At 49.4% G+C, this 11755-nt stretch overlaps 1 protein-coding gene across 1 annotated transcript in view; it reads right to left on the bottom strand.

Annotated features, from left to right (window-relative positions):
* Window positions 1–538: 538 nt before the first annotated feature.
* Window positions 539–11755, bottom strand: part of Galnt14 (polypeptide N-acetylgalactosaminyltransferase 14) — a 212719-nt gene continuing 201502 nt past the window's right edge. The window contains exons 13-15 of the mRNA XM_063230269.1: window positions 11591–11735; window positions 2214–2333; window positions 539–1113 (exon numbers count right to left, since the gene is read on the bottom strand). Of these exons, the coding sequence (XP_063086339.1) occupies window positions 955–1113; window positions 2214–2333; window positions 11591–11735 (424 nt within the window). The 3' untranslated portion in view covers window positions 539–954. The remainder of the gene's footprint in view (window positions 1114–2213; window positions 2334–11590; window positions 11736–11755) is intronic.

Here is an 11755-nt window from a genome sequence, read left to right as displayed (position 1 = left end):
TTAGGGTCATTGGAAGAACCCCATAGTACCAGACAGCGAATAAGGTGGACACACAATAGTGTTTCTATGACTCTGCCCTGCAGTTGAGTGGTACTGGCAACAGCATTCGCCACATTTTGGTCATACCCTCTTAGAGACACTCATGAAAGAGGACTTTCAGAACTGTTTCAGAGAGTGGTGAGAAGGACCAGATAACTGTTCAAAGTGAGGGGGAGTATTTTAAAGGGGATTAATGACAATGTATCTTTTACTATAATAATTCTTCCTATTTAAACATACACTATATATTTTGATCAGCACTTGTATCATCAGTAAAAACTACCCGCTGGTCCTACCTGCCATGAGACATAATAGGAAATTTTTGTGATCACACAGCTAATTGGTGGCAACCTAGGATAGCAACAGGCCTCCCTTCTGTCCATCTTTTCCGGGGTTCACGCCACCACAAAACATCCCCATCCCTGCCCACATTCAGTGGAGGAATCAGCTGAGTCCCACGCATGCGTGGGGGAGAAACAGTGTGAGAGACACTCACGGACAACTTCTAAGGTTAACTTTATTTGTTCTGAAAACCGCTCCCATTCTGCGTCTCCAGTGTAGTCCTAGCCTGGTGACCAGGAAAGCTTCCTGCTCCGGCCTCTGAGGGGTGCCTCTTTGTAAGAAAGGAACAGCAAACCCTTCCCATTAGGTCTCTGGCTCCAGGTGCCCGTCAAGGGAAGACGGGGCCAGGATGGATCTTCAGAGCACACACATGGAGTTTGTCACTGAGCCCTGCTGGCTTGTGACTTTCTCCTGCTTCCTCCCTGAGGACAGTAGCCCCTGTCCTGGAGGACTCTGCTTCTCCTCCAGCCAGGGCATCTGGTACAGTTGGAGGCTGATCACTGCCTGGTTTCCAGTCTTTTCTGGTCCAGGGAAGTGTGGCTTCCCAGCCCATGCCGGATTCACCCAGGGTGCTCAGGAGCTCACTATGTCCCAGTGCTGGCTCATGAGTGAGGACTCACAGGGGTTGACAACCACCTCCTTGCCGTCCTCGGTGCTGTCACCAAACATGTCTGTGTCCAGGCAGAGGTGGGATGCTATGTGCTCGATGCGGGAACCGGTCTTGCTCCATTGCTGAGAAGATGGAGGAGAGAGAGAATGAACCAGGTCTCTCTGGTTAAGCCCGGGGATGCTATCCATATCCAGATTTCCAGTTATCAAGAGGTTGACACCACAGCTTGCGGGGTCAGCCAGAAACTTGATCTCCTGGTCTCATGGATAAATAACATTACAACTAATTGTGATGCCTGGTACTGCTATTGGTTTTCTTCTTTTAAAAATTGGATTAAAAAAAAAACTTAAAAGCACAATCAATATGTTTGCTAGGAAAACTCATTAGGAGGCAGTAACTTTCCAAGCAACAGGCCAGGAAATGGAAAGCAAGTCTATCACAGGAGAAGCAAAGGGATGCTCCAAGCCCCGTGGGTGCATGGTGACAAGGGGGGGGGGGGAGAAAGGCAGGGGCCTTGAGGGCAAGGGCTGGAGTGGTGGGAGGTTGGGGGGACTTCTTCAAAGCATGTCTGCATGAGGGCCAGATATTACAGCACACATCTCCTGTGCTGCTTCCCTGACTTCCCTTTGAATGAAAAAAAGAGAGATGGACAGGAACCTGGGATGGGCCAGGCAACGTAATCCGTGCTTGATAGTGACCATCTTGGTTCACTGACCTGCGCAGTAGGCATCAGAAGCCCACCCACTTCACAGAGGAGAAAAGGGAAGCTCAGAGAGGTTCAGTCCCTTCTCCTGGCTCACACAGCCAGAGTCATAAAACAGGCACTTGAATCTCAGTCTCTTTTATCAGTGTACAGTGGGAGGAAACCAAGAGGGGCCCCACCCTGTGCTACTTGCTGCAGATGTGCCATAGGACACAGGGAGTATCTAGAACATTATGAATTTGGGGGAACACATGCGAGAGCCCAAAGGCCTGAAGGTGAAGGGTCAAATCTTTTTTGCTCTCGTGGTCCTAAGATCATGATCTGGGATCCCAGGCAATGGGAGCTGTGAGGTGAGCAATGGGGACAACATGGCACTGCTGCTGGCACCATGGGACTGTCCTAAGTAGCATCCCCTCTCCCGACTGAAGGGACGTCCTCCTCTCATCCGCCCGTGAGACTCGGTTCTACCCAGGACACAGGATGCGTGGCGGCCACACCCCAGAGCTGCCCATTGCTTACCTGTCTCTCATCTCCATTCTTGCAAAGAACGAGGACCACTGGGGCACCAGGGAACAAGGTGATAACTGACAGGCACAGCTCTTCCTGGATGATCTGCTGGGTGTAGGTGAAGGCCCATCCCTGGGGGGAGAGACCAGGAAGGTATGCTCAGGATTGAGGAAGTCACCATTCACAGGATGCCACCGTACCTCCATGTGACAATCAGACCAGCTGGTAAGAAGCACCAGAAGTCCCAGCAAGCACTGACCATCAACAAGGAAAACACTACTCAATGGCCTCACTATACGAGGTTACACTCCCATGGGAGTCTTTGTCCCTGTATACCATGAAGAGGACCGGGCCTGGGCCATGCAGAGGTGAAGAATTCTGGGTTTTGAGCCAGAGTCTGAAAAACAGCCCAGCTGAACTGTATGTCTGGAGACAATGTCTTAAGAGGAGTCCACTCCCCACACTTGCCATCTGATTGAGATAGCTTGCTCAGTCAGCGACCTGGCAGGTTGATCCCCACCTCAAGCTGGCTTTAGATTGTAGCCTCTCCTTTAGCGGGGAGTCCAAATTGGTGTCTAGAGAACATGTGAACTATGACAAGAGGAAGAGTGAGGAACAAAGGGACTGAAGAAGTGCTCCAAGGGAGGAGCTGGGAGGGAAAGAAATCCAGTTATCTGAAGAGGGACACACATTCCAGTAAGCTAGTCAACAACGTGAGCCCAAACCTCTGCAGGGAAAGTGCTGAGGAATGGGGTCCAGGAACAGAGGTCTGGTGGTGTAAGGAACAGGAGCGTTCTGCAAGGTCATCAGGAACGGTTTCACATATTACATCCAAAATGCCTGAGATCATCCAGCAACTGCTCTCAAAGCCCCAAGTGCACTGCAGGCCTTGAGTCAGAGGGCAGAAAGCCCTGGTGTCACAGCTGTCAACACGTGGTCCATGAAGACATCTGTCCCAGGGTGAACACAGGGTAGGCTCAGCCCTTTGTTTTGTGCTGGTTCCTGAGATGGAGCTGAGATGAGCTATGGAAGAGCCAATGAAGGGCTGTGTCTGCTCTCCACCACATCCCTACTGACCCGCTGACCCTCAGCCCAGGACCTGGCCACTCAGGCTACTCCTCCCTGGCCCAAGAATGAGTAATGAGCACCTCAGAAGAGATGACTCTGCTCCAGCACTAAGCATCTCCCACATGGACATGGTATTCGTCTGCCCTTCATTCTCAGCCCTGGGTCCTCTCCTGACCTCCATGGTCTGTCAAACCATGGTGTCCTTCTGGGACTTGTTCTTTCTCTTTTCCAAAAGCTGGCCCATCTGCTTTCCTGTCCATACAGCTTATGTTTCCCAAGTTGGCTCCACCGGCTGGACAGTGACCACTGCCTCTCCTGGCCTGAAACCTTCCCTTGTCCCTCACCTCTTGATGAGGCCACCAGCTCAGTGGGAGCCACTGTTCCTTAAAGATGGCTCCTGCTGGATGATACTTTCACTCTCTCTTTTCAGACTGCCAGTGCTGGGAGAAGGCCTACCCTGGAAAGCAGCTTCCAGGGCATAGAGGAAAAAGGCTCTAAGTTGATGTTTTTTGCAACATGGATGGGAGTTCTTTCTACAATTCCATCTACTTCCATATCTACCCATATTTGAAATTTTCTACAACAAAATACTTACAAAGTGTATTCCTTAGAATATACTAAGAAGCTTTTTCTTTTCTCTTTTTGGCCTTGTGAATATCATTATTGCACACATCCATTTACTTCTCTCCCAGATAAACAGAGGGGGAAGAAATCTGCAGAGATGATTCAGTAACTTCGATGTGGTTAACAAGGGCCAATATTTATTGAGCACTTATTATGTGCCAGCTACTGTTCTGAGATCTTTACTGGTTGGTCTTCCTATGCATTCTGTTAAGAAGAAATGTCCCCACTTCACAGATGAAGAAAGCAAAGGCTTGAAGAGGTTATTCAAAGTCGTGTGCTAGGAGTGTTCTCACACCAGGTCTCTCCCACAGCTCTGCCATTGCTGATACTGGCTGCATCACAGTGGGCTCTGGAGCTCTTTCAGACAAATTTAGTCATAGGACATGGCACCTGTCCCTGAGATTCCTCTTCAAGCTTGTGAACATTAAAACCATACATCAGTTCCACCTTTTCTGGATGCAGCTGGCAGGAGAGATTCTGTAGCCAGTTCCTAATGAAAACCCCTCTGAAAGGCAGGCAAAGGGTGCACCCCACTTCACGGTGCGCTGTGCACAAAGCAGAGGGCTTATAGTATTAGGGCGACAGTGTGAGTAGAGACCCAGGCTCCACAGATCCTACTCCCAGCCCCAGGGACACTACCAGTGCCAAACTCCAGCCTTGCAGAATTCAGTCTGGTCATTTCCCTCAGGGCCTCCCCTGAAGCCAGGAGTGTGTATCAGTGACACAGTTCACCCAGAGAACAAAGGCGTGAGGACCACACAGATCCTGAGATCAAGCGATGGGGTGGGGTGGGAGGCTGGGGAGGGAGTCCTGAGCTTCTAAAATATCTGGAGTGTGATCTAGAAGGGGCCCTGTCTGTGGGACCAGAATATTTCTGGGCTTGTAGGGGAGGAGAGAAAAGGGCCCAGGGGCTGCCGAGCAGATTTGCAGAGCAACTGAGCTCAAATGTAGGCTTCTGCCATCTCCTAGACAGAAGTGCTCAACGGTGAGCGATGAGGAAAACAGAGAGGCTTATTTCTTTCTTCCACTATCTGCTCGATGGCCCGCAGGGAAGCATGAATTAGCTATTTGAAAAATAACCCCTTTCATTATTTTATGACCACCACAATATAATAGTATTATATTTTTTATGTTAACAGCATTAACAGATTATTCACAAAAACTTAAAATATAGATTCTAAAAGCCTATTTTGACATTTTTAAAAAAATAGCCTAGGTGCCCGGAAGTGCTGGGCACAGATGGTCCTGGTATTGGAGACTCCAATCCCCAAATTCCTTTAGGGAAAGAAAGTACATGGCAAGGCTGGGGTCTGAGGAAGCTACCCAAAGACCCCCTGAGACCTGTGAACAGACACAGATAGAAGCCTGGACACTAGTGGACGTTACACTAGCTGGTACTTTGCTGGTGGACATTACACTAGCTGGTACAAGCATTCAATTCCCCAGAGGAGGGCTGCTGACTTCAGGTTGCTGACTTTGGGAGGGGTGGGGGGAGGGGAGGCGATTGGAGGGAAGGTCTGGCCCGCTGTGGCTCCATCTGGAGACTGGTTGAAGCCTGGCCCTCCTCATCCCCAAAGCATGCATGCAAGGAAGGTAATTGCTAGACTGCCCTGCAGGCTGATAAAAGTAGCTTTGGCTTTCTGTGTGGACAGGCTAGCCAGGGTCCAGGGAAGACACGGGTCAACTCCTGGCTCTGCAGCCTCTTAACCAGTGCTTAGAGGCTGTCTCTAGAGATAGCCACTACTATTCCCCAACCAGAAAATGCCCTGGGGGTGGGGCAGTCACTTCTCTCCTGGAAATATCTCTCTGACCACAATGACAAAAGCCAGGATGGAGGCAAAGGAGCCACAGTGCCCAGCCTGGGGCTTACCTTCTTGCACTGGATGGAGAAGCAGAGCGAAACAGTTTCTTAAGAGCCACTCAGCTAAGATACGCAGGGGTGAGGATGAGACCAGGCAAAGGGGCTGGTGTGGGAGCTCCCTCCTCTAATGGGCAGGAAACATCAGCCTAGAGCAGTGCAGATATTTTGCTCCCAAACCACAGCCCAGGGTCATGTGGCAGTGCCAGGAGACATTTTCTTTTTCTTTTTTTTTTTTTAATTATCATGACTGCTACTGCTGGCATTTGGTAGGTGGGGCTAGGACTGCTAAGGATCCCACACTGCATAGGACAGAGAATGACCTGGTCCTGATGTCACTAGTGCTGAGGCTGAGAAACTCCAGCCTCATCTTCGAGATTAGACTGTGCAGGCAGCAGGCCAGGATCTTTAGCCTGCACTGGGATCAATTGCAAACAACCTAGTAGCCTCTCTTGCCCCATCTGCCAAGTAGGGATGATAACAGGCCACAGTCTTGCATGGTGCTCCTGCAAGCAAGATGATGCCTGGTGAGCTTTCTGCCCAGAGCTGACCCTGTCTGGAAGTGCTCAACCAGTACAATAGCAAGGCAGCATTGTTAGTTTTGTTGTGCCACAGGCCCAATGGAATCCTGCTGAGAGAGATTCTTTCAAGGGCCAGGTCAAGTTCAAGGCAGTTCCCATTCATGGGCCATTTAATCCTCATAATCCCTAGGAGGAAGGTTTCATTCTAGGCAAGGGAAGACTGAGGGTCAGAGGGGTCAACGGTTATTCTGGGCAATACCAGGAGCAGCTCTTGTTCTAACTGTAACTGTGAGCCCTCACTGGTGAGATGGGAATGGACTACACAGAGCCATCAGCTGGCCTCCAACCTTAGAGGTCACCCCAGGCAACTCATTGGTCTACAGAAAATGCCTTTGAAGTTCTCTTCACAAAAGGTATTTGGAGTGAATAAGGCTGGATTGTGTGGAGTCTTTCATTCAGTGATCTCTCGGCACTCCTGAACCTCTGAAGGATCAGCTGCATAGTCAGTATCAACTGTGACATGACCCCACTGCACCAGCTCACTGTGTTGGGTCTCTCTCAGGTGCACACACATGTACCTCACGCCCACCCTGGTGGAGCAGAGGCAAGCTCAGAGGCAGCAGAGGGACCTGAAAGGGTGACACTCACACACTGCTTCAACTGGGACCTTCACTGGACTCATGTTTGGGCTATTTCCAACCTATCCTATCCTTTACTTTCGTACTGTAAGAACATGCATATCTGTGGGATTCACACCACATACCCAGTACATTCTGTGTTTGTCATGGGGCTGAACTCTAGGTGGCTGCTGGCGTTAGAATCCTGGCTTACTAACCTTGTGATCTTGGGTGAATTATTCAATTCTGTACCTCAGTGGCTTCAAATGCAAAATGAAGACACTATCAGTCCCTCTGGTAGGGGGGCACCATACAAAATAAATGGGATAATGCACTTATGTGCCAGAATAGCATTTTCCACTTAGCAATCACTCAGTTATTGTCTGCTATGCTGATGGCAGGGAGTAGGGGAAGCCAAGAGGAAGAGACAGCCCTGCAGACCTCCCTTCAGAAGCTGCCCAAGGGATATTCGGATATGTGCTTATGAGGGGCTGTTCCCAGGGCCACAGGAGAAGGCACGGGAAGGAAACTGACACAGGTACAGAGGTAGGTGGCAAAGTGACAGGTGACTGTGGATACAGTCCTCCTGCCCCCAGAGGTGTCCATGTGCACACAAATGCCACCCTCACCCACTCCCAGGCTTCCCACTGTCTATGTGTTGTTGGAGGTAGCCTAGATGGCTGGGGACACAGGTGAAAGATGCTAAAAGTCATTTTTGTTTTTCCTTTTCTTTACATTGAGGTAAAAACTAAATCAGGGCCCTAATATTTTTCTAGAGAAGATTTTTCTGCAGAATCTAGTAAAGTTCAGAGAAACCTTGTTAACCTAGAGACTTCCAGGGTCTCAAAGGCTTTCAAATGCATGGTGTATTTCTCTTGCATCTGCCCAGGGCACCAGTCTGCCAGCAACTCAAATATATACTCAAATTCAACATTTTAGCCCCAAGGTTGACAAACCAGCAGGAAGGGAGGTGGTACAGAGTGAGGGATGGATGGGCTAGGGCTAGAACTGAGATGTGAGCCATGGTCAAAACCAGAGGATAAAAATTGCTTTGAAGCAACAAGGGAATCCCAGGCACCTGGCAAGTGAGTAGCAGATGAAAGCAGGAATTGGAGCCCCTGGTCCACATTCCTGCAGCCCAGGGTCCCAGGATCCCCTGTCCAATGGCCTCAGCCTCCTTTCAGGTCATGCATGGATGTCACACCTGGGCTGGCCTTCTGAAGGTAGACTGTGTCTTGAGCACACAAGCTTCAGCACAAGGGTAAATTTTTAGAGGACTTGGGTAAGAGAAGCTCGACTAAATGGGCTCAGCAATCTACACCCTCGGAGGTAGAAGACCCACCCCCGGTTGGTATAAAGGGGAAATGAAGAAGAAAGGATCAGCCTGTTTCTTCAGAGGAGCGCCAGTCTTCGCCTCACCTTGGACATCATCTTCTGGCTTCCAGCATATTCTTCAGCCTTGTATCACAGACTCATCAGCCTCCTGATGTGGACTCAACTGGGGCCCTCCAGTGAGCTCCAGACCTCTGAATGGATCCTTTGTCCTCTAGTGTGCAGACAGACTCTCTGCACTCCTCCTCATCTGACTCTGTGGGTGGCCACTGTGAGCCGATCTTGTAAATTTTCATATATTTGTATAGTTTGCATTAAATCTGTTTCTCTAGTAAACACTGACTGATATATCAGCTGCCTCCTGTCAAGGTGGAGCTGATCGATCAGTAGGAATCTCAGGGATGGGCATTTTCTCCCACAACTAAACTTGCCTAAGAGAATAGAAGAGAAAGGGAACATAAATCAGTCCTACAAGGGTGTGTAGGACAAACACAACTGAGCAGATGACTTCAGGGGAAATGACTACGTGGATTTCTCGCACTCTGAAGTGGGTTTAACGTCACCAGAGTATTTGGGAACGCAGCCCAGTCCAGCTGCTGGGCCACAGACTCCTAAGAACTGGGGCCATGTCTAGTCCCACAGGACTCACCTCCCCCCCACCCCCGAAGGCAGCATTGAGGCTAGGATCAAACCTCGATTTTGCCACTATGTTTTAACATCTTGAATCTACATGATAGCTACACAAACTAAAGTGTTTTCTCAAAGCAGAGAGGAGCACAGCCTTACACTGTCTTCCAGAGAACTGAGCTTACCTGCAGACCCTACTGCCATGACCAGACTTCTTTTATTTCTTCAAATGGCAGGAGGTCTGCAGGAATGTGCTGACCCTTCTCCAGCAAATGAAGGTTTAGCAGTCTGTATAGGGCCTGGCACTGAACCACCCTCTCTGAGCCCCATAAAGCCTGTGGCTCCTTCCCTCTCACTTCCCTATACAGCCAAAGACAGCAAGTTCCAGAAGAGGCCCTGCTCTCCCAAAGGCCAAGCAAACTGCTGCCCTAGGACAGGGGCAGACAGCACTGTGGCTGCTGGGATACTCACAAGTACAGCTGACGCAGACTCAAGAAGAGGAACGACTGTCACTGACACCACGCTTTACAAAATGCCACATCTGTTACTCTCAGCCAGGTGGCCACAACTATACCTGTCAGGTGAACCACTGTCCTCTCCTAGTGGAGCAGAGATGGTCCCTGGCAAAGTCACAGCAAGCCACAGCCAGGTTGGGAGATGCCTTCAAGTGCCAAACCTAAGAGTGTGGATTTTTTGTAGAGGTCAACAGAGAGTTGGAAACAGTGGTTTGGGACCCACACGTATGAGGTGGAGTGAAGGGCAGAAATAGAAGGCAGGAGGAACTGGAAGCTCTTGAAGTAACCTAGTATAGTGGCTACTAGCAGGGCAGGTGTGTCTCCCCAGAAGCATTTGGTGATGTCAGGAGACATTTTTGATTGCTATAACTTTTGTGTGTGTGGCTGGTGCTGCCGGCATCTGTGGGCAGAACCTGGGATTGCAGCTAGACAGCTTGTAAGGGCATGACAGCCACCCAAAATAAGGAATTATCCAGCCCAAAAAGCCAAGACAGCTAAGGCTGAGGGACGTGTTCTTAGCAGGAAGCAGTGAGGTAGGAACAGAAAAGAGCTCTTCTGAGGGAAACCACGATGGGTGTGTAGGTGTGGGGATTACAGGCTCTGGGTAGGACTGAATTCAAAGCACCCAGAAGAAGGTGCCCAGGTGGAGAGCAGTAAGTAGTGTGGTGAGTACCGTGCACTCATGGTCATCTGTTGACTTGAATCATAGACAAATTTAAGTCACTCGACTGCCCAGTGTTTGGGAAAATCAGGGTGGAAACTCTTCACTATGAACCTGGGAATCCCTGAGCCCTCTCACAGTATCCATCTCCTGTGGATAAAACTCAACCATCTCAGTGTAGGAAAAGACCAGTATTTGGCTCCTGCTTTTCTCCATCCTCCATACCCACTGTACCCTCACATTCCACCCCTTGGACTGAATTACCTAAGCAGCCAGGTTTCAGCATTTCCTGAGCCACCCTCTCTCCTCTTCCCAACTAGACTTATTTTTACTCTTCTCTTAGGATGCAGCTCATTTTCAAGCCCTGGGGGATAATTCCTCTAATCTTTGCAATTTGGATGCCATATCCCGGTGCTCCTACAGTACCCAGAGATTACACTGCAGTGGCTACCTATTCTCTTGTTCCTGCATTAGGTCCCTTGAAGGACTCTTATGGACTCTTAGTCTTTCATTTCTCTACCCTCACAGTTAGTTGAAAAGTGCTTGATAAACAAATGAATAAATGAATTCATGGATAGAGGGAGACAATGAATTTGTGAAACAATCAACAGGAGATTGTCAAAGCTGGAAATGTAAGTAAAATCTCCAAGAAAGAATTTATAAAGAAAAGAGCAGTGACCTGATAACCGAGGCAAACACCCACCATGAGAGCATGAGGGAGGAGAGAGATAAGAAATCAGACAGAAGGGACAGGTTCCTAGGTAAGTGGGGACCCTGAGGAGTCCCAAGGGGCAGCAGGGACAGCATGTGATGGATGTGCTTGTTCAAGGTTAAGACAAGATGCGACTTTGTCAGTGACCTTGAAAAGAGCAAAGTCGATCTTCAGAAGGGAAAACATGGTCCTACAAAAATGGGGGTGTGATCTGTTGAGGAATCAAGTAGGGTATAAGGAAATCTTTTGTGAAGGGGACACAATGGTCCTGTGAACTTGGGATAAGCAAGAGAGACAGAAGTGGAGCCAGGGGCATGGGGCAGGACTTGGGGAATGGGTGGGCAATAAACTGAGGTGATTAAGGATGAATCGATACACGAGGATGAATAAGGGGGCCAATGCAGAGATGGGGTGGCTGATAGCTTTACCAAATTGATGCGAGTATCTGGAAGTTAGGGTTGTGTCAGCTGGGAGGGTCACCAAGCAGGAATTTTTGTCTCCAGTGGCAGGCTTTTCTCCCTTTGCATGTCATGTCTGCAAGGTAGCTGTGTCACCCACAACACAAATTTTCAACAGCAGATCGTCTGACACCAATGGCAGATTTACTAAGCTCCTGCTAACTTTATGGTTCTGTGTGTGTGTGTGTGTGTGTGTGTGTGTGTGTGTGTGTGTGTGAGAGAGAGAGAGAGAGAGAGAGAGAGAGAGAGAGAGAGAGAGAGAGAGATTTCCTTTTCCTGTTCTGCTGCTGATCTCTGGTTAGAATTGGAGCCCTGGAAGGAAAGGTAATCAAGGATAAACCTGCCACCTCCCTGTTCGGTGGCACATGGTGCTGTGTCCTCAGCCAGAGACTTTACCTGAGACTTTGCTTCTTCTCCTTTGAGCTTGACACAGGGGCTCAGCCTCAGATTCGGGATCTCTTGGTTATTGTGCTTCTGAGACTCAAGGCACTTCTGCCTCTGCCGGATGTTGCCTTTCTGGATGGAGGAATCCTGTGGGACACTGGAGGAGAGCCACAAGGA

Source organism: Cavia porcellus, unplaced genomic scaffold (assembly GCF_034190915.1).
Source record: "Cavia porcellus strain 051 isolate PalLab524CR breed Dunkin Hartley unplaced genomic scaffold, mCavPor4.1 scaffold_1, whole genome shotgun sequence".
In the NCBI taxonomy this organism is placed as follows: Eukaryota; Metazoa; Chordata; class Mammalia; order Rodentia; family Caviidae; genus Cavia; species Cavia porcellus.
This window is presented reverse-complemented; position numbering and strand designations above follow the sequence as displayed.